This window comes from Anolis carolinensis, chromosome 2 (assembly GCF_035594765.1).
Source record: "Anolis carolinensis isolate JA03-04 chromosome 2, rAnoCar3.1.pri, whole genome shotgun sequence".
Classification (NCBI taxonomy): domain Eukaryota; kingdom Metazoa; phylum Chordata; class Lepidosauria; order Squamata; family Dactyloidae; genus Anolis; species Anolis carolinensis.
Genome location: NC_085842.1, coordinates 147,359,874 through 147,380,428, shown reverse-complemented (window position 1 = coordinate 147,380,428; position 20,555 = coordinate 147,359,874). Strand labels below are relative to the sequence as shown.

The following is a 20,555-nucleotide window of genomic DNA, read 5'->3' as shown; positions in this document are numbered from 1 at the left end:
CCACAGAAAACCGTATTTAGTAATCTAGAACTCATTTTCTCCGCATGTCTCGTGGACCTTATTTTAGGTTTTGCAGCTCACTAGTGGGCCATGGACCGCAAGTTGGGAACCATTAATTTAAACAGATGGCTTTAAAATTGGGGGAGGGGGGGGGGGTACTGTACAAAATTAACTAGATGTTTTAGTTATGTCTTAAAAATTTCAAAACAATCTTGAGATGAAGAATGCAGGCTTGATGAGTAATTGATAGGTGCATATAGATGTCAGTTTATACCAGGCAATGACTGCTAGGGGAGATTAAAAAAACGAGGGTTTCCCATCTCTACAGATAAACCATTTCGTTCAGAGCTCATAGTTACCAAGCAAATCCAGTCAGTGGTCTGGAAAGATACATCTCTAGCCTCATTGATTATGTCTCTTTCCACAATATAGTCCAGACACTCAGAGGCTACCATTAACCATTTCCCGTATCCCCCAAAAAGATAGGGTATGGCAGATACTGGCACTACTTGCAAAGCATGCCTACAACTTTCCCTTTGTTTTCTCGGTGATAATCACATCAGAATGCCTTCTGGGGTTTTTGTTAACACTGGATGCCCTGCCAACAATGGCCACTTTAATGCAGTACCTGACATCCAGTATCACCCTTAAACTGGAGACACATTCATGGCAGCTACTTGTCAACGTTTTCCTAGATATCAGGACAAGAGGCGATAATTAGTACTGTTGAATTTACTATGTTTGCTTATGGGAGTGGGGGATGTCTCTAAATGAGAGGTAGGACAACGAGATAGTCAGGGGTCCCCAAACTAAGGCCCGGGAGCCACAGGCGGCCCATCGATGCCATTTATCCGGCCCCTGATGCGGTGGCGGCTCCCTCCTCCTCCGCCGAGGAAGGCACGTGTAGCCTGGTGTGCGCCTTCCAAAGCTTTGCTTGTTTATAATGGTAATTTCATTATTATTTAATTCATTATTAATTATTAAGGGGTGCTTTGCTAGTGCTTTTGGTGCACAAAGGCAGAAGGGGGTTGGACTAAATGGCCCAAGGGGTCTCTTCCAACCCTATTATTATTATTATTATTATTATTATTATTATTATTATTATTATTGACAGAAGGACACAGTATAACACAGCAAATGAGATATATATGCTGGATTTTGTATCACAAAATCACAAGTCGAACACTTCCCAAACATTTAGGTCTGTGTGATTTATTATTATTATTATTATTATTATTATTATTATTATTATTATTATTAACATTAAGGCTGGGAGGCCATCTGCCAGGGGTGCTTTGCTTGTGCTTTTGGTGCACAAAGGTAGAAGGGGGTTGGACTAAATGGCCCAAGGGATCTCTTCCAACCCTCTTTATTATTTTTATTATGATTATGACTAATATTAAGGCTGTATTTGTTCCCCTTTTGTTTTTTTACTTCAAAATAAGATATGTGCCGTGTGCATGGGAATTTGTTCATAGTTTTGTTTTGTTTTTTAAACTATAGTCTGGTCCTCCAACGGTCTGTTTAAAAAGTTTGGGGACCCCTGGTCTAGGTCCTAGCTATGTGCCTTCAGGCTCGTGGGCTTTTCTTAGGCCAGGGGGACAAAGCGGTGGTTTCATCCATTTCTTCTTCTGAAATATAGCTTCCAGTATCTGATATTCAGCCAAGCACTAACTAGAGCTGACTCTGGATTTGGTATATTCAGAGTATTTAGGCTTGCTGATTGGTATTAGGGAAGATATTTAAAGCAACAAGGATCTTTTAAGCCAGTGTGGTGAGTGGTTTTAGTGTGGGACCAGTACGCCATGAACCTAGAATTCAAATCTCTGCTTGGCCCTGCAAACCCACTTTGGGAGAACCTTTCTCTCAGCCTAAGAAGTATGAGGGCAAGCCTCCTCTGAAGAAATAATGCCAAGAAAACCCTAGGGTAGGTTTACTATAATTCAGAGTCACCTTGAAGGCATGCAACTACAATATGGGGAATCTCCGGCCACAGACTGGGTGCATCAAAAGGCTTCTTTGATCTCTGATCAGCAATTGGAGCTAAAAGGCTATTTAGAGCAGAATAAGGAACTGTGCTTTGGTATGCAGACTGGGAAGCTGTTTCATTGTAACCTGAGTAGAGAAGTGAGCTGTCCTTTGAGAAAGATCCAAATTAGTGAAGAATTAGATTTGGCCCTCCCACTTGGATTGGGCCTGCCCACCATTACATTTCAAAGGAAGGCAATGACAGACCACCTCTGAGTATTCCTTGCTTAAGACAACCTTGTGAAATTCATGGAGTTGGCATAAGTTGACAAGCGACTTGAAGGCCCATGCAGACATAATGGGGGGGGGGGGAGGGGTCCCCACCGTCCCTAGTGCTGAAAAGAGCTTTGAGTTACATTTATTAGGGTACTGGTACACTTGGTTTTTTTGCGGGGGGGGGGGGGGGTTGCATGCCGGGCTATGGGTGCATTAATACTGTAGAATGAATGCAGTTTGAACTGCACGGCCCAATGCTGTGTGACCTTGTGAGTTGAAGTTTTACAAAGTCTTCAGTACCTATCTCTGCCCAAGAGTGCAGGCATTTCATCAAACTAAAACATCCCAGGATTCCATTGACCTATGCCAATTAAATTCTGCTGTGTAGATGCACCCTAGGACTGGAGACCCACGGCTTGAATCCCCGCCCTGCCATGGAAGCCCATTGGGTGACCTTGGGCACATCACACTCTCTCAGCCTCTGAACACATCTTGCAAAACAAGCTGAAACAGCCTGGAGGCCCATGCCAACAACATAACCCCAGTGGGGAGCGTGCAAACAGAGGTGGTCCACCAGCGAGGCCATTTAAGCAGCCGCTGGTGGCGTAATCATTCCAGGGGCACAGTGAGGCCCCCGGGAAGATGGTGCCACCCTGCCTCCTTCTTTGGGCCTTCTCCAGAAGCCCACGTCGGCCCTTCCGGTGGGCCGGGTGGGCCTTCTGTAGCCCGTGCCGGGCCTTCTGGAGCCCATGTCGGCCCTTCCAATGGGCTGGGCAGGCCTTCTGGAAGCCGTCTGTTGGAAGCATGGCAAGTGGGGTTTATTTGTCTGTGGAATAATGTCCAGGGTGGGAAAAAGAGCTCTTGTCTGTTGGGAGGCAGGTGTGGATGTTGTAATTAATCACCTTGATTAGCATTTAATGGTCCTGTGGCTTCAAGGCCTGGCTTCCTCTTGCCTGGGAGAATCTTTTTTGGGAGGTGTTAGCTGTCCCTGATTGCTTCCTGTCTGGATTTCCCCTGAGTGTTGTACTTTATTTAGGCTTTTCCTTAATCCTCCTTATTATCCAACATTTTTGCTTATCCAATCCTTTTATTTTTCAGTGATTGTTTTTTTGGGGGGGGGGGGGCGCCAAAATTTCTGTTCGCCTATACTTGAAAATTACCTTGGACCTGCTCTGGGTGCAAACATTGTGTGCTTCAGGAGGAAGCGGCTTTGGCCACATGGGGGTGCACTGCAGTTCAAGGGGTGTGCATTTTACAGTGTAGATGTCCAGAGCATTGACCTATGTCAATTAAAGTGGAGCCAAGCTGCACTAATTCTGCTGTGTAGATGCACCCTAGGACTGGAGACCCACGGCCCATGGACGTTTCGCCCACATCTATGGCAGGCATCCTCAGAGGTTGTGAGGCATGGAGAAACTAGGCAAGGAAGGTTAATATATATCTGTGGAGAGTCCAGGGTGTGAGAAGAGTTCTTTGTCAGTTGGAAGTCAGCGTGAATGTTGCAGTTAATCACCTTAATTAGCATTGGAAAGGTTTGTCTCTTGCCTGGAGGGCATCCTTTGTTCAGAGTCATTAACCGTCCCTGGAGCTCCTCTGCCCTCAGAGTGTTGCTTCCCATCTAATGTTCTGATTTTTGGGTTTTTTTTAATACTGGTAGCCCGATTTTGTTCATTTTCATGGTTTCCTCCTTTCTGTTGAAGTTGTCCACATGCTTGTGGATTTCAATGGCTTCTCTGTGTAGTCTGACATGATAGTTGTTGGAGAGGCTTAGCATGCATTGTGATAAGTGGTCTCCTCCATACACGCATGTCGTGGACTCCACTTTGTGGCCCCCATTTCTGAAGGCCCTGCGTGCTGTCGCTTGGTGAGGCTGAGAAGGCCAACGACCTCGAAAACCCGCAACTCCGCGGGGGTCCCATCGCATGGAGCCTCGGCAGTGAAAGCGTTGGTGTCCATGCCAAGTGGAGGGATCCGACGGCGTGGCTGAGCCCGGGGTGCCGCCTTCCCTGGCGCTTGGGGGCTGCGGCTGGTCCTCCGGCGGGGCGAGCGCGGGCCATCGCTGTCAAGCAGGGCGGCGGAGCAGCCAGAGGCAAAGCCAGGGAGAGGGAGAAGCGTCGAGAGAGAGGAGAGGAGAGGAGAGGAGAGGAGCGAGAGGGAGAGAGAGGCAGCGCTGCCGGGATCATCAGGAGAGCCGCCCGCTCTGGCCCCGTGCCACGGAGAGGAGGGGCAGCGGATCCCCAGAGCCCATTAAAAAGCCAGGCTTAGCCGAGGAAAACACCTCCATAGAAGGAAGGAAGGAAGGCAGGCAGGCAGGCAGGATCAGACGGAGAAGAAGCGGGGAAGGAGCCGTGACATTCTGCGTGGCTTCTCGTCTCCCGGCGGCAGGGCTGACTCTCTTCCTTTGCGCCTCCGCCCGAACGAAGCAGAGGCCAAACTTTGGGAGCCCGAGTGGGGAGCCGTCCCTCCCTGCGCGCGTGGGGGCGAGTGTGTGCCTGGATGAAGCGGCGGGAGCCCTGAGCAGCGCCCACTCCCCCTCGCTCTCTTTCTCGCCAGCCCCGCCGTTTGCTCTCTCGCTCGCCCGCCCTCCCTCCGTTTTTCCTTCCTCCCTTCCTCCCTCTCTCTCCGCCTGCCGCCAAGATGAGCGCTGCGCTGCGGAGCCTCCTGGCCTGGCTGGCCCTGCTGCTCCTGGGGAGGATGGACCGCCTGGCCGACGCCTGCAGCTGCTCCCCGGTGCACCCGCAACAGGCGTTTTGCAATGCAGATGTAGGTAAGGAAAGGACGGACGGACGCCCTCCCTCCCTCCCCCCCTCCTTTTTGCTACCGATCCCTCCCCACCCTGATTCTCTCTCTCCCTCTCTCTCTGCCCCCAACTCACTTGGGAGATCAGCCCCCTCCAAGCCCACCCCTTCCCCCGCGGGAACAGGGAGTTGCTGTGGCCCAGCGAGGCTTCTTGAGGCTGCGTTCCCTCGGCCGCTTCCACTCCCACGCCCTCTCCTTCAAAAACACGCGTGTGTCGCTCTCTCCTCCCTGCTTCTCCTCCTTCCTTCCTTCCTTCCTTCCTTCTCTCCTTTTTTCCTCCCGCCCTGACCTGATCCGCAGGAATGCGTTTGAAAGCACCAAATGCAACCACCAACTCGAATTCCTGCCTCCCTTCCTGGCCGAGGCTTCCTCCTTGCAAGATGTAGTAGGCTTGCCAGGGGCTGCTGGTGGGAAACGGATTTCGGGATTGGGAAACCGCTAGGGAAAGGAAACTTCACCAGGCAAAACAGGAAAGGCAGAGCCATCTTTTCTGGCGGAGAACTAGGGCTGGAATCATGCCTGCTCTTTTCCCAATGGCATCTTTGCAGGGGTGATTTTTTCTGAGGGGGGTCAGCCAAATCACCACCCCTCTAAAACCCTGTATACCAATTGGCAACAAGTATAGCACACTGCTGAGCTGCTGAACTTGCTGAGGAAAAGGTTGGCAGTTCGAATCCAGGGAGCAGGGTGAGCTCCCGCTGTTTGCCCCAGCTTTTGCCAACCTAGCAGTTCGAAAACATGCAAATGTGAATAGATCAATAGGTACCTCTCCAGCGGGAAGGTAAGGGTGCAGTCATGCTGGCCACATGACCTTGGAGGTGTCTACGGACAACACCTGCTCTCCTTGGCTTAGAAATGGAGATGAGCACCAACCTCCAGGGTCGGACACGACTAGACTTAATGTCAGGAGAAAATCTTTACCTTTATCTATAACACACCAGGTTTCTCAAGAATCCTACTTTAATTTAGCATGTGCTGTGCTAGCAGTTTTTCTGCTTCCAAGGGATAGAGAAGATATGCTGCTGTTAATATTTTGGAGGCAACCGTGAAGTCACGCAGGGATGCATTGACCGGGACAAACTTCAAAATGTGCTCTTCCAGTGTTGGATTTCCCCCTCACAAAGGACCCGAGGGAATGGAGGAAGCCAAAGGGACAGATGGAAGGAGGCATGGAAGCACACAAGGCCACAGAGCGTTGTCCATAGACACCTCCAAGGTCATGTGGCCGGCATGACTGCATGGAGCGCCGTTACCTTCCCGCCGGAGCAGTACCTATTGATCTATTCACATTTGCATGTTTTTGAACTGCTAGGTTGGCAGGAGCTGAGGCTAACAGTGGGTGCTCATTCTGCTCCCGGGATTTGAACCTGGGACCTTTTGGTCCGCAAATTCAGCTGCTCGGCACTTTAACACACTGAGCCACCAAAGACCCCCCCCCCCCCAGTTATTAAAACATCAGTTTAAAACACGAAAATTCAAATCATAGTCAAGGCAGTGGGTCTCAACCTGTGGGTCCCCAGGTGTTTTGGCCTACAACTCCCAGACATCCCAGCCAGTTTACCAACTATTAGGGTTTCTGGGAATTGAAGGTCAAAACATCTGTGGACCCTGTCCATTTGTGTCATATTAATTCATTCTCATTATTGCACTACTTTAATTACTGCTCGAATGCTTGGTCCCACAGCCACATTTTAGGTTTTTTCCTGAATGTCAGGAGAGAGGAGACTGACCCAATTTCATTGAGGAGGAAGTTCCACAGATGATTGCGAGTCCCACCAGTCATGCTTGCGAGGGGGGTGGGACTGAGAGCAGGGCCTCCCCCAATGATCTTAACCTCCGAGGTGGATCCTAGAGGGAGATACATTCAGACAGGTAAGCTGGGGCAGAACCGTTTAGAGCTTTATAGGCTAAAGCCAGCACTTTGAATTGTGCTCGGTAGCAAACTGGCAGCCAGTGGAGTTGACGTAACTGAGGGCTTGTATGCTCCCTGCACGCCACACTTCTTGCCACACAGTTTCGTAAATTTGTCCTTGCTTCTTGATGCCTTAGGGCTGTTGCTTATCCCATCATCTCCTTCCAGTGCATTCATAAATATAGAGGACCAGGTTGCATTAAAAAAATTATTTCATTATGCCCACAGTGTTCCTTATTTATTTTGACTCTCTAGGAAACAGCCATATAATCAGCATAACAATATTTGTGGAAAGTCCTTGAGAACCCCTGATTTACTTTTGCATCAAAGTAATCTCTTTCATGTCTGTGACTGGTCCAGAAATAGAGGAGAGGGAATTCTAATGAATCTGGCTTTGGAATCCTTTCTTTATAATGAGAACAGAGGAATTTTAAAAAACCCACTTTCTTCAAAAGGCTAACCATACTAATTTTACAAAATAATTTCCTCTGGAATCTCATCATGTGGCCCGGTCAGTGAGGAAATAATTTTGACAAACCTCACCAAAACCACAGAGATGGTTTTCAGTGCAAGTGTGTTATTCTGGAATATGCAAAACAATACTACTGAAGGAAAAGGTTCCTATGAATATGTCCTTTGCCCTTTACTCCTGATTTATCACATTAGAAGATATGGTCTGTAGGTAGACTTAAACCTCCAGGCACTTCCATCTTTAGAAATTAACTCCTGAATTGGCAGATGCCTTCCTTGGAAGGGAGAAAAGACTCTAACTCTTCACTCTGAGTATAAAGGGCTTTGATCTGGCTTGTTTGGGGAGATGGAGGGCTCCTTCTGCTCAACCTGCTGCCTTTGGAAAGTGCAGGACTTTGGAGACCATTTTCCATTTCTTTCCAGCCAGAGCGGTGCATTATGGGCACTAGCTTTCAGTGTGAGCAGGGAGATGTCTTCACCATGGCTTCCCGCCCAGTGTGGCTGAGGCCCTTATGAGAAAAATTAGCACTGCGTGTTTCCATCTTGATTCAATCAAGGCCTTCATCTGCTGGCTCAGCTGAATGCTAGAGAGGAAGGCTTGAGATCATTCTTTTTTGTGATGTCATTGTCTGTCCCCTATATCTGGCAACTGGCAGAAGGAACTGGGAGCGCTGGGGAGGGAGAGAAAGACAGCCTGCCTTGCCCTTTTAAACCAGGCACTCTTTACTGGATCACTAACTAGTTACTCTTTATTTGTAGGCGTTGTCTTTCTCCCTTCCCAGTTTGCTCAGCTTGGAAGCTACTGAAAGGGCTGGGCCTGGCAGGGCCAGGGCTCAAATTCCATTTTTTCCGTGCGGAATCCGCTTATTAAATTTTAACATATTGAACAAGCAGCCCAGGCCCCCAGCTTCCAGATCCTGCTCTACAAATGGAATTTGGAAATGCCTTGGCTGGGCTGCCTATGTTACAATGATTGTGTCCATTAAAAATTCCAGATGCTTTCTGTGCCCCAAGTTGCCTCCTCTGATTTTGTAATATGTCCCGGAACCTAGTGGCTGCTGTCAGCAGCAACTGTCTGCGGTTTCTTTGGCTTTCCAATATCTCTTCTTCCTTCCATGGGAATAGACATTTCTCAAAGATGAGAATTTGTTATTTGCATCTACCCTGAAGCACATATTCTTGGCTAACAAAGTCTTACCTATGAGAATCCTGTGGCTGTTCCTTAGAGGTCTTGGACTCTGAAGGGCCCTTTTTGGTTCTTCAAACTATCACAGAAAGGTCTTGTTTCTTTTCACACGGTACTGGAACTGCCTTTAACTCCTGAACCATTCTTCAGTTTCTGCAACACTCGTACAAAGTCCTCTTGAGGTCCTGCATGCTTTGGTGATTTGTACAGCTCAATTTCTTTGGTTGTCTTCATTTTGAAGAGAACATTAGGAAGAACTTCCTCACAGTGAGAGCTGTTCAGCAGTGGAACTCTCTGCCCTGGTGTGTGGTGGAGGCTCTTTGGAGGCTTTTAAGCAGAGGATGGATGGCCATCTGTCGGGGGTGCTTTGAATGCATAGGAAAATGAATCATGTTGGAATTGGAAAGAAATGTGTAAGTCACAGGAAGAAAAACAGTAGGAGGAATGACATATGCAGAAATAATTGGTCATGGGATGAATAATGCATGCAGTGATACACATATCCAAGAAACAAACCTAGTACGGTATAGGAAAGGAGAGACATGTTATTTGAGGCTGCCCTATATCCCAGGGTCTGATCTCATATGATCTGGTTATCCCAGATTATCTGGCAGTGTAGATGCAGATAATCTGGGATATAGGGCAGTGTAAACCTACTCTGAGTCATAAGAGTGGATAAGCATAGGAACAAGAATGCTTCTCTTACCATTAGTAGGAAGGCAAGTTTCATTTTGGATTTCTGAACCATAGATAAAGTAGGTTAGGACACTCTATAGCACACTCTCTATAGCACTCTCTATAGTAGCTGCTCACTAGAGTTTAGGAGCAATTTTGTCCTAGATTTGTTAGAGCCAAGGATTGAACATGGAGCTTTTATATTTAATATGAGTACCCCCTGGACAAGAAAAACAAATTTATTATTATTATTATTATTATTATATTATTATTGTTGTTGTTGTTGTTGTTGTTATCATTGTATGACACAGCAAACAAGATAGATATGCTGGATTAGTCGAACACTTCCCAAGTGTCTAGGACTGTGTGATGTATTTTCGGATAATGCACGCAGATCCCAGTAGGGTGGCCTTTTGCAGTTGTTATATTATTATTATTAGGTTTCAAGTTGACTTTGACTTATGGCAAACATTTATAAGGCTTTCTTTTCAAGATGTGTTCAGAGGTGTTTGTCATTGCCTTCCTCTAAAGGGCATCTGGGGGTTTTTCATGGCTGAACAGGGATTCAGACCCTGGTCTCCTGCCATCTTTGTCCACCAATCAAATCACAATACCATACTAGCTCAACTGATACTTAGCGGCACCATTCTTGTACCTACTAACAATTTTTTGCATTTTCCTCCTGTTTGAGTTGAAGGGTATTGATGGCGGTATGGGGAATATATTTTACCTAGGGCTGTTGACCGTGGTCACAAATATTAATGAATGCAGTGAGTTATGGCCATCTGTCAGGGGTGCTTTGAATGCGATTTTCCTGCTTCTTGGCGGGGGGTGGGGGTGGACTGGATGGCCCGTGAGGTCTCTTCCAACTTATGATTCTATGTCTGTCTCTCTCTCACACACAAAATATTGAATTACCTTCACGGGCAACAGATAAAGAACTACCAATACATTTTAGTGTTTCCTACAGTTTCACACAATGCTACGGGATATGACCTGTGGTATTGAGGGGCTTCTATTCCACTAATCAACATCCATTGCTTTTATATTATTTTCTCACATGTACAGGCACATATAGATATGTGGACATACAGTATGCACATTTTTGCTGTTTTTGCCTCCCTTGTGGAAGCTCTCTTGGCTGACATTGACCATGGAGAAACAACAGATGTCTGTTTACTCCACTTGTATTCCATCAGGCCAGTTTGTAGTAAAGACAACAGCAGCCATGCCGTTTGCAGTTTATTATTACAATAGTAATTGCTTTCGTGTCATCCACCACAGTACCAGCTGATGATGGAACGCCCCTACTGTGTTATGCCAAATCCCAGATCTGTAGTAGCAGCTTTGTATGACATTTGGCCAGCTGATGACAATGTGTGATAGCATCTTTCCTCCTAGCTCCTGTGACTTAGAGATAGCATCTCCCTCCTATCCCCCTCTCTCAAGTGCCTATCAGATCAGATCAGCCAAAAATCCTTTAGGAAGTTCCATCTACAATCTGTTTGAGTTCTTGAAGCTCTTTCCAGCTGCATGATAGCTGGCTGTGGAGTTCTGAATTGATCTCCTTTGACCATAGCCTATTTCAGTTCCAGTATTCAGCTGCCAGTGTTCAGCTTCCAGTACTCCCAGTTTGGGCCTCAGTTCTTCCTTCTACCCTAAACTGAAACAGAATGTGCTGACAGATCCTAGACAGGACCATAAAGCAGTCTCACAACACCTTAAGTGAATAGTTGGGTTTATCCCTTGGGTACTGGTAAGGTGGGTAATAAACATTATCAAAATATATTTCTTAAACCTTATTTGGGGCCTTTGGTATTCACTGGGATCTGGTTCCAGGATGCTCATAGCATAGCCAAAATCCATGGATGCTCAAGTCTTATAAAATACATTGGTGCCGTAAACTGTCTCTTATATAAAATGGCGAAATCAATCTTTGCTTTTTGGCTTTTTAAAATTATATTTCAAGACATATTCTTTATCCTTTTGTAATGTGAGCACCATTTCAGTTCCCTCTGTGTGGGGAAGAGTCATCCCAAGCTGCAGACAAACAACACTCTAAACTACTCAGCAAACACACAGGCAAATACTATATTTTAAGTCAATTTAATGTAGCTAAATTATGTTGAACAATCAAATATTTTTTAGGAATGTAAAGATATTTCTCCTTCGCCTACCGTTAAGAGCCTGGGTGTCGTTTTGGATTTGCAGCTGACAATGGAAGCTCAGGTCACTGCTGCCAGCAAACAGGCCTTTTTCCACCTACGACAAGCGAGGCAATTGGCACCCTATCTATCTGATGAGGCTCTGGCAACAGTCATCCATGCCACGGTCACGTCTAGGCTGGACTATTGCAATGCCCTGTATGTTGGCCTTCCGATGTCCACAACCCGAAAGCTCCGTATTGTTCAGAATGCGGCAGCCAGGCTATTCACAAGAACACCCATGAAATGCCATATAACACCAGTGCTGCAGCATTTGCATTGGCTTCCAACTGATTACCATGGTCTATATAAGGTGCTAGTTCTGACCTTTAAAATTCTTTACGGCCAGGGCCCATCGTACCTTAGGGACCGTCTCTCCTTCTCCCATCATCGGAGGTCGCAACGACCATCCCAACGCGACTTACTTTATATACCGGGTTCTAGAGAAGTGCACTTGGAAAGGACCAGGCGCAGAGCTTTTTCTATTTCTGCCCCTGCCTTATGGAATTCCTTGCCACCCTATATGAGAGCCATGCGTGAGTTAGGGCCTTTTACCCTAGCACTCAAGACCTGGCTTTTTACTAGAGCTTTTGATCTATGTTAATTTTATCAATATTTGTATGTATGTATTTTATCCTTTACAATTTAACTTGTAAATCGCCTAGAGCATCTTGGATGGAGGGCGATTAATAAGTAATTAAATGATGATGATGAATGATGATATAAGTGCACTATTTTTTTAAATAATCATTACACAGAACTAGTGGATGTAAAGAACTAGGTAAGAGCCCAGTACTTGCCATGCATTAGACTTGATTTGTTACATAGAATGTTTGTTTGGCACATTGTTTATATTTTTAAAAAACTGGTGATTTAAAATCCTCATTACTGTCCAAATCCTTATGCCCTTGTTCAGAATAAACTCACAGCATGTTATATTTTGTGTGTAATGGACCATGCAATTTGGCCCCACATAGAGAATTGAGGGAGTCAGCCTCAAAGGGAGTAAGAAGTGCAGATTAGATAAAAGATGGAAAGGAATTTGTCAACAATACTGTGTCTTCTGTGTGTTTTAGGACACTGAAAAGTTACATCACATTGTTTAGGGCAGTTCATTCACCTCTCTTTGCCAGTTTGGATTTAGAAAATGTAAGTGATGCAGGCCTGCATAGTATACTATATAAGCAAAGCAGTGTGTTGAATTAGGCTGCTTGAAATTCATCTTAACTGTCTGTGCTTATAAAAGATGGAGAAGAGGTGCTTTGACGAAATGAGATGTTGGTTATTTTATTATATTTATTATTTATACCTTGCTTTAGCTCCCCAAAGGGGACTCAAAGCGACTTGATATAAAAGCATTAGTACAGAATTTAAAATATACAAATATGCAAAAATTAAAACAGAGTTAAACACAAACAGCACTAAAAATTTAAAATCCAGCAAAACATGGTGGGCTTGGCACAGGAAAAGTTGTAGGACATTAATGGACAACTTCTCTGTTCTAGAAAAACTCTCCTAGGTATGGGATTTTCTATATATTTTTCTGCAGCTATCCAGAATATGCCATCTTAAGTGGCTTCCTTCTCCCCAAAACCATGAGATCTCTTCTATGGTAGTGAATGCTGAAAATGCTAGGGGAAAAAAACCATCTTGTCTTCAGAATGGAAATGGGCATGAATTTTGAACATGGATAAGCTACTCAGCATGCAAAGAGTTCAGGTTTGAGTTGTTATGCATGTGAGTAGCAAATAAACCACTTTTAACTTGTTTTGGAATATTTCAGCGCCTGGACAGGCACCCAGAAGATGTAGGAGTAGCAAGTGTTACTAATCTGGTCTGTACTCAATTGTAGCTTTGTTGATTCTTATTCCAAAAAAGCACCTGAGTAACAAACTCCACCCTTCTTAACTACTTAAGATGCAAATCTGGCACTTGTAAGTGGTTTAGGTTTTAGCTTAGGTCCTTTCCAGGGCAACAAGCAAAAAATGGGTTTGGACTCTTGCTGGGGCAAATAGGAGGAATGTAACTGAAGTCATCTCAGGACTTAACCGCCGTTTTTGGATTGAGAGAAATGTGCCAAAATTAGCCAAAATATGACAGTCAGTAAAGGACATACAATTCATGCGGTTTTTGAATTCAGCCAGTTTCTGTGAATTGTAGTGAAACTCATTGTGTCTTCTCTTAATCCATCACCATTGAGTACCCAAAGTTCATAAGGGAAGGAGTCTAACAGAATGACTGCTGTTGTTGATACTGGTTATGTGTGAACTGGCCATCCAGAATGCTTTGCAGTTGTTGCTCTACAATTTGGAAAATAAGATAATAATGGTCCCCCTGACACTAGTGTTACATGGGATTATGTAGTTGAGATGGAGAGCTGTCCTCTGTTTGGTGTGCTGTATTACATACCAGATGGAAAGCTGCAAGAGGCCTATGGAAACTCTGGACCTGCAAAATATTTACTTGGGTGTTTCCATTTAACATCCAAGTAAACATTTTGCAGGTCCAGAGTTTAGACATACTGCTCACTGAATAAAATGTGTAGGCATTAAGATGAGGAAGTAGATGGTGAGCCAGAGGCCATATTTCTGAAGGTCATCCTTGTCTGTGTTTCACAGTACTCCAAAGAGATCAGCACTATCCATTGAAGCACTATCCAGCACTATCCATTTGAAACTGAAGTGTACCACTCCTTTAGCATAATTTCTTTTTTCTTCTTCTAACCAATCATTTTCTTTTTATCTCTAGGACTAAGCAGAGAAATTCTTTAAAATCAAAACTCAAATTCTGAAATGGAGAAGCAGCCTTTGGGCTAAGCCCAGTTTCTCCTAAATATGGATTGTGAAATGAAACCTCTCCTTTTAGTCTCCATTTATCTTTCACCTCTCCTCTTTAGCAATTGACTCTGGCATCTAGTTCTGTGAGAAAGGGAAGCTCATGCTGAGTTCACCATTTTCCCCATACTTGTAAAGTCTCAAATAGTGTAGCCCTCTTCATAGGAAAATGTTTCCAAAGATTACAAACTTTCGAATAGCATTGCTCAAGCCTCTTGATAATTTTTTTACACTTTTCTCAGGGCTATGGTATCCTTTTCTGAGACAACCCCAATTGTATACACTATTACAAGTAAATTATGCTCACACTGTAGATTTGTGTAAATATGGGGTGGATGCAACATTCGAAGTTATTTTATGACCATCAGTTCTCATCAGCTATGTTTCCAAAATTTGATAGCAAATCATATCATTAAATTACACCAACAGTTGCTGAATATTGTTTTGTGGTAATGATATGCCTTCAAGTTATGTTTGACTTACATGCAAACTCTTATCATAGAGTTTTCTTGGAAATATTAGTTCAGAGGTGATTTGCCTTTGCCTTCATCTGAGGCTGAGAGAGTATGACTTGCACAAGGTCACCAAGTGGGTTTCCATGGCTGTACAGAGTTTGAACCAACATTCAAACCAGGAGAACCTCAATTTCTGGCTTGTATTAATAGTTTGTAGTGATTATCTTAGGATGTTGATAATGAAAGAATAGAGCAGAAGGAGATGTGAGCCATGGTGAGTCCCTGGATCCATCAAAATTGTCCAGCCTTGGTGGAAAAGCATTTTTACATTGGCAATTGTCTTTTCTCTTTATTTTACAATCAATCACCCAAATGGAACTTTGCCATGCAAAAGAAATCTGCAGTCCCTTCTACATTCAATTTCTCAAAGATATCTTGTCCTCTGATGAAGGTGCTGATGCTTTGCCGGAAGACAAAGGAAAGCTTTAGATTTCTGGAATACAGGCAGTAGGAACTAGAATATATGAAGAAGCTTCAATTGTGTAGACCTTCAGAGACATTTATCCTTGTGGCACAGAGCTCTCAAAATTAGACACATTCACCCACATGGTTTTAAAAACCACCTAAATCATGTACATCCCCCTCTTCTAACATAGTTCAAGGCTCTTTGGATTAAGAGCATATTATCTAGAAGACCATGCCAAAATTGTGTGCCAACTAATAAATCCACAGGCTGAGACTTGTCATTTGGCAGCTTATGCTGAAGATTGGTAAGCAAATCCAGCAGCTGATCATAAAAAAATCTTGTATTAGCTATTTATGAAATGCTGGAAAAAGAATAAGGCAAAGCAGAGCTCAGTAATGTGACCTTTTGGATGAAATCACTCAAAATTTCTATTGGTCACAATGGCTACTGGCAGTATAAGATGGGGGATTCTGGAAGCTTTAATACAAAAAGTAACTTTTCCAAGCTCTGAGGGGAAGAGTATATTGCTGGAGACCAAAGAAGGCTGAAGCAGCAAGCTGTAAACACCTCCAGTTCAAAATAGGGAGAATTGCTAGGAGACTTGCATTTGGAGGGCTTTTTTGTTACAAGAGCTGGAGACCGTGTGTCTTATAGTTTCATGCATCAAATTATTCTGATAATTTACTCTGGAAATCTTTCTGGGACATCTGCCATGGAATCTATTTAAATCTCATAATTACTGTGTTTTGCATTGCCAATACTACCAATCTGTATATTATAGTCAAAATTGAATTGCTATTATGTACTTTTTAGACTTCCTGTTATTTGTTTACACAGATCTTATAATTTCTGAAAAGGCTTTCTAGCTTTTCCCATGTGGAAAGGAAGGTTCTGCATGAAAAAAAAACTTGTGTCTGGCTTAGTATTTTGTACATTTTTTCTAATTCATATCACTGCTCATTCTGATGTTTTTATGTCTGTGTGTAACACAGACACCATTGTCTTGACTAAGAGATTTTGTTAAGTTCTCAAGCACTGCAGGTGACAATTTGATACCGTAAGCCTAGGGTACATGGTAGAAGACTAAACTTTGCCTCAAAGTATGTAGTCTAACTTCTTTTGGTTAAACAGTCCGGATTTGCCTTGCTAGGATCTACACTTTACACAATTACAGCACTGAGTTATTACTTTAACTGCAATGGCTGTGTCCTGGTGCATCCTGTGTTTTTTCATTTGGTGAGGCACAGGCATGTAGCCGGGAAGGGGGGGGGGGCTTGAGGGGCTTCAGCCCCCCCCCCGAAATTCTCAGGGTGGCCCGCGAGAAGGCCTTACATTTATTATTTAAACTATTATGTTTATTCATATCATGATTTGATCACCATGCTCAACATATCCCATATGCATGGGGGTATTGGGATAACGATACAAAAGGTTTGCTAGGGTCGATCCCCCCAGGCATTAGACTTTTCTGATAGAGAATTTTAAATACCCCTCCCTAAACTTCAGATTCTGTGGTAATTATAGTTGTGTCAAATTTCTTTCATTGTTTGGTACTTCTCTAATGGACATACGTGTCTCTTTTGTGTGTGCCAGGGTGGGCCACAATATGGGGACCTGCCCAAAATCTGCCATACAGTGAGACAAGTTAAATTGTGACCAAAGTGTGTGATTGTTAGTTGCCTTGAATCCCCACAGGGAGATAGGTAGGAAAAATAAAGGAAAAAATAGTCACAATAAAAAGTTCAAAATTGGGTGCTTTGCCTGCGGTTGCCTTTATGCTAAAACCTGAGAGATACCAGAGTACCTTGTCACTTCTAAATCCAGTTGCCAAGTAACTTCCCTGTGGTTAATTTGGTTCCTTTCTCACCCCAAGAACATCCTGCTTGAGATCATGACAACAAAAGCAGGCTTGCTCAGGGGCCAACCCAACACTGCATCTGGTTCTTTTCAGCATACTGTATGTACTCATGTATAAGTCTAGAAATTTTAATCAAAAGCTCAACCCCAAAAACTTGGGTTGGCTTATTGGCAGGTCAGTATAGTTCTCTTTGTCAAAAAAGGAGTCTTTCCTCAGACTGGAGTGTTGAAAAGTGAGGTTGGATTGACACTGCCATATAATCTAGTTTCTGAATCCAGATTATTTGCCTTGAACTTAATTATATGTGTCTACATTGCCATACAATCCAGTTCAAAGCAGATAAACTGGATTATGTAGCAGTGTTGGTGAGTTCTGAGATCTTAGTCTGACCTGAGAGAACCTAAAAGAAACATCAATTCCCCTCTGTTCTCTCTCACGGTGGAGTTGGCCTTTTTGATTGCTTGGATGGGAAAATGGCAGTGGGCAGGAAGAGTACTTAGAAAGTCTTTTCTCCTCTCTGTAGAATTTATCCATGGGTCATATCAAAATACATAAATTTTGCCCTAAAACTTGTCCTCAATTTGTACATGCTCTTGAATTATATGCAAACATATAGTAATTCGAACCATCTGAACTTGGCATGCTAAAAAAAATCGGCTAATCTCTAGATTGGGCCTCCTTACATGTGGGAAATCTGTTTAATTGCTTAGAGAGGTCAACCCAACTAAGCATTATTACAGCTTCTTGTTTGTGTATGCATTCTCTATGTGACATCCTTTTTTCTGAGTCTAGATTGGGTCCAGACACTATGCTAATGACTGTAATGTTGCTGACTATGGGATAACCAATTCTGTATCATGGCATTCTTGTGGGATGAACATGCTGCTGATCCACTGCAGTGATCATATGCCTTTGGTTGCATATCAGATACTCAGCTATAAATATAAAAACCTTTTAAAAAGCAGATCTTTGAGTGGAGTGCACTAAAAAAAGTAGATTTTCTTTTGATTGTGACCTTAAGTGTTCTCCTGGGTCAAAGGCAATAGAAAGAGATATATTTGAAAATGGAGGGAAACATATAGTCTGCCCTAGATGGAGAAATTGAATACTTCTTTCTATAAGTAGTCCCTCTATTAAGTGTAGAAGTTTGCTGTTGTGTACCTTCCTTAATATCATTTCAAGATTTTTTTTCCAGAGGAATTATTTTTGCCTTCCTCAGAGAAAGTCTGACCATCCCAAGGTTGCCAGTGGGTTTCCATGTGTGAGCAGGGAGTCAAATACTGGTTTCCAGAGTCACAATCCAGCCCCCTAACCCACACCAGCTCTTGATAAGAGGTAGTATGTCTCTGTATAGCAGTGACTGGGGAGCGTGAGATGGGGGATGCAGCTGCACTCATGTCTTGCTGACAATCCTCCTGGTGCAACTGGTCAGCTGCTGTGTGAATAGAATTTGGGGCCTTTGGTGTAGTCCAAAATTATAGTAGAGCTCTGTGTATTTAAAGTTAGATAAGCCATTTGTTTTGTTTATGCTCAAGGCTTTTCATCCTTTAATACTACAGAAGCATAAGGCATAGGATAAAGGCACACAAGAATAGGAACAGCATGCTTTCTTACATTAGTGCATAAGATTACACTTCCATTATGTTTTTTGAGATCTAGCATACAACTTTGGGTATTCACTTCTGTTGTTTGCTCCCGTGTGCAATCATGTTGGGTGTTGCAACCCTGCTCTTAAGTATAAACAGCCACTCACTATTCTCCCCATTAACCAGTCCGGGATCCAAGCCAATGCAAATTCCAACAAGACACTATTCAGGGATAATCGAGAAATCATAGTCAATAGTCCATTCCAAAGGTCCTCACCAAAATATCCAAGACTATGCATAATCCAAAGTCTAAAGACAAGGTCATCCAACAAAGCTCCAAGTTGTAGCAAGTTCCAAACGTTGCTCCGAGCAAAGACCAAATCTAAACTGCTATTTTTTGTGCCAGCCGGGTTGATCTGAATAGCATGAGTCCTCAGCTGCAGTCTTTCTGGGATACTTAACTCTGTCTCATTGTTCTCCTGATCCTGAGTTAAATCAGGACTCCCACTTTCCTGAGGCGCTTGGTCCTGCACTGCAGGAGTAGCTTCCTCAGTATCAGGCTTCAGCCATTGTTGTTCTCTGCTTCGACTGACTCAGATGCTGGCCCTGTCAGCCCGTCATCTCTGTATTGCAGACCCTGACATTTGGGCCTTTTTTAAGCCTTCTGCTGGGATGCTAACTATACATAATATGCATTTATGTAGCATGGGTCCACAATTTTTGTTTGGCCTTTGTAGGTAGCTCAAATTGTTATTATCTAAATCAGTGGTTCTCAACCTGGGGTCCCCAGATGTTTTTGGCCTTCAACTCTCTGAAATCCTAACAGCTGGCAAACTGGCTAGGATTTCTGGGAGTTGTAGGCCAAACACATCTGGGCAACCCCAAGTTGAGAACCACTGATCTAAATAGAAAAGAAGGGACCTGTCAATGACACACTGGGATTTGAAGATAGTGGTATGCCTTCATGGTTCACTACTATAACCTTAAGCTCAATCATCTGGCTGCCACCATTTCAGCTCTAAGATGGGTTCTGAGTCATGAAACAGTAGCGCTAAACTAACCCATAATACATCTTTCTGAGTTGCCAGCTTCTCTACAATTCATTGCAAGTAAGATTCCCTCCACTTCAAATCCAGAGCAAGTAAGTGCTTACCATAAGTGAGCTGGTCAGTACTTCTGTGATACTCTGTGGAGGTGTTACTTTTAAGTGAGCTGACACTATTTTCTATTTTGGGTGAGCAATGTGTGACTAGCTTTTGTTGTTGCTTTGTTCTGTACATTATTGTGCTGGGTTTCTCAATAGTGATCTTTCTTTCTCTCATTTGTATGGCAAAGCTGTAACTTTCTGTAGTGTAGTCTCTGCAGAGAATAAGCATGTTATCAAGATACTTTCTGTACATATGTATCTTCAAGTCACCTGTCAACTTACAGTAACCCCATGAATTTTATAGGGTTTTCTTAGGCAGAGAATATTAGGAAATGGGTTTGCCTGTTCCTTCCTCTGAAATACAGCCTACAGCATAGAATATACCCCTTTCAAAGGACAGGAGGGGTACTGACTCCCATTTCATGCTCATACACTTCAGTGGGTTAAATACATTCACAATATAATTAATACACACAAATGGTATTAAACTCTTTGTTCTTTTTGGCAATGTATGCTCCTTTAAGGAATAGGCAAGGCACAAGTATAGTGTAGAGAAGTCAGTATTTTCTATTTCTACTACATCAGAGGTTGGCACCGGATAAACAGTTTGACTCCTGATTCAAGGTGGGAATTTTCTGGTAGATCCCAAGGCCTCGTGACAGCTTCAGGAGTTGACAGGTGTTTAGATCAACTATGAACACTTCTTCTAGCCTCTTGC

At 43.7% G+C, this 20,555-nt stretch overlaps 1 protein-coding gene across 2 annotated transcripts in view; it reads left to right on the top strand.

Annotated features, from left to right (window-relative positions):
• Positions 1-4,354: 4,354 nt before the first annotated feature.
• timp2 (TIMP metallopeptidase inhibitor 2) overlaps positions 4,355-20,555 on the top strand; it is a 34,990-nt gene continuing 18,789 nt past the window's right edge. The window contains exon 1 of one of the 2 annotated variants that reach the window (XM_062970777.1): positions 4,355-5,007. Coding sequence is in view for 1 of the 2 variants with exons in the window: in XM_003217051.4 (XP_003217099.1) it covers positions 4,882-5,011 (130 nt within the window). In the remaining variant the exon portion in view is untranslated. Of the gene's footprint in view, positions 5,012-20,555 lie in introns of both variants that reach the window. The other variant, XM_003217051.4, reaches the window with a different exon arrangement.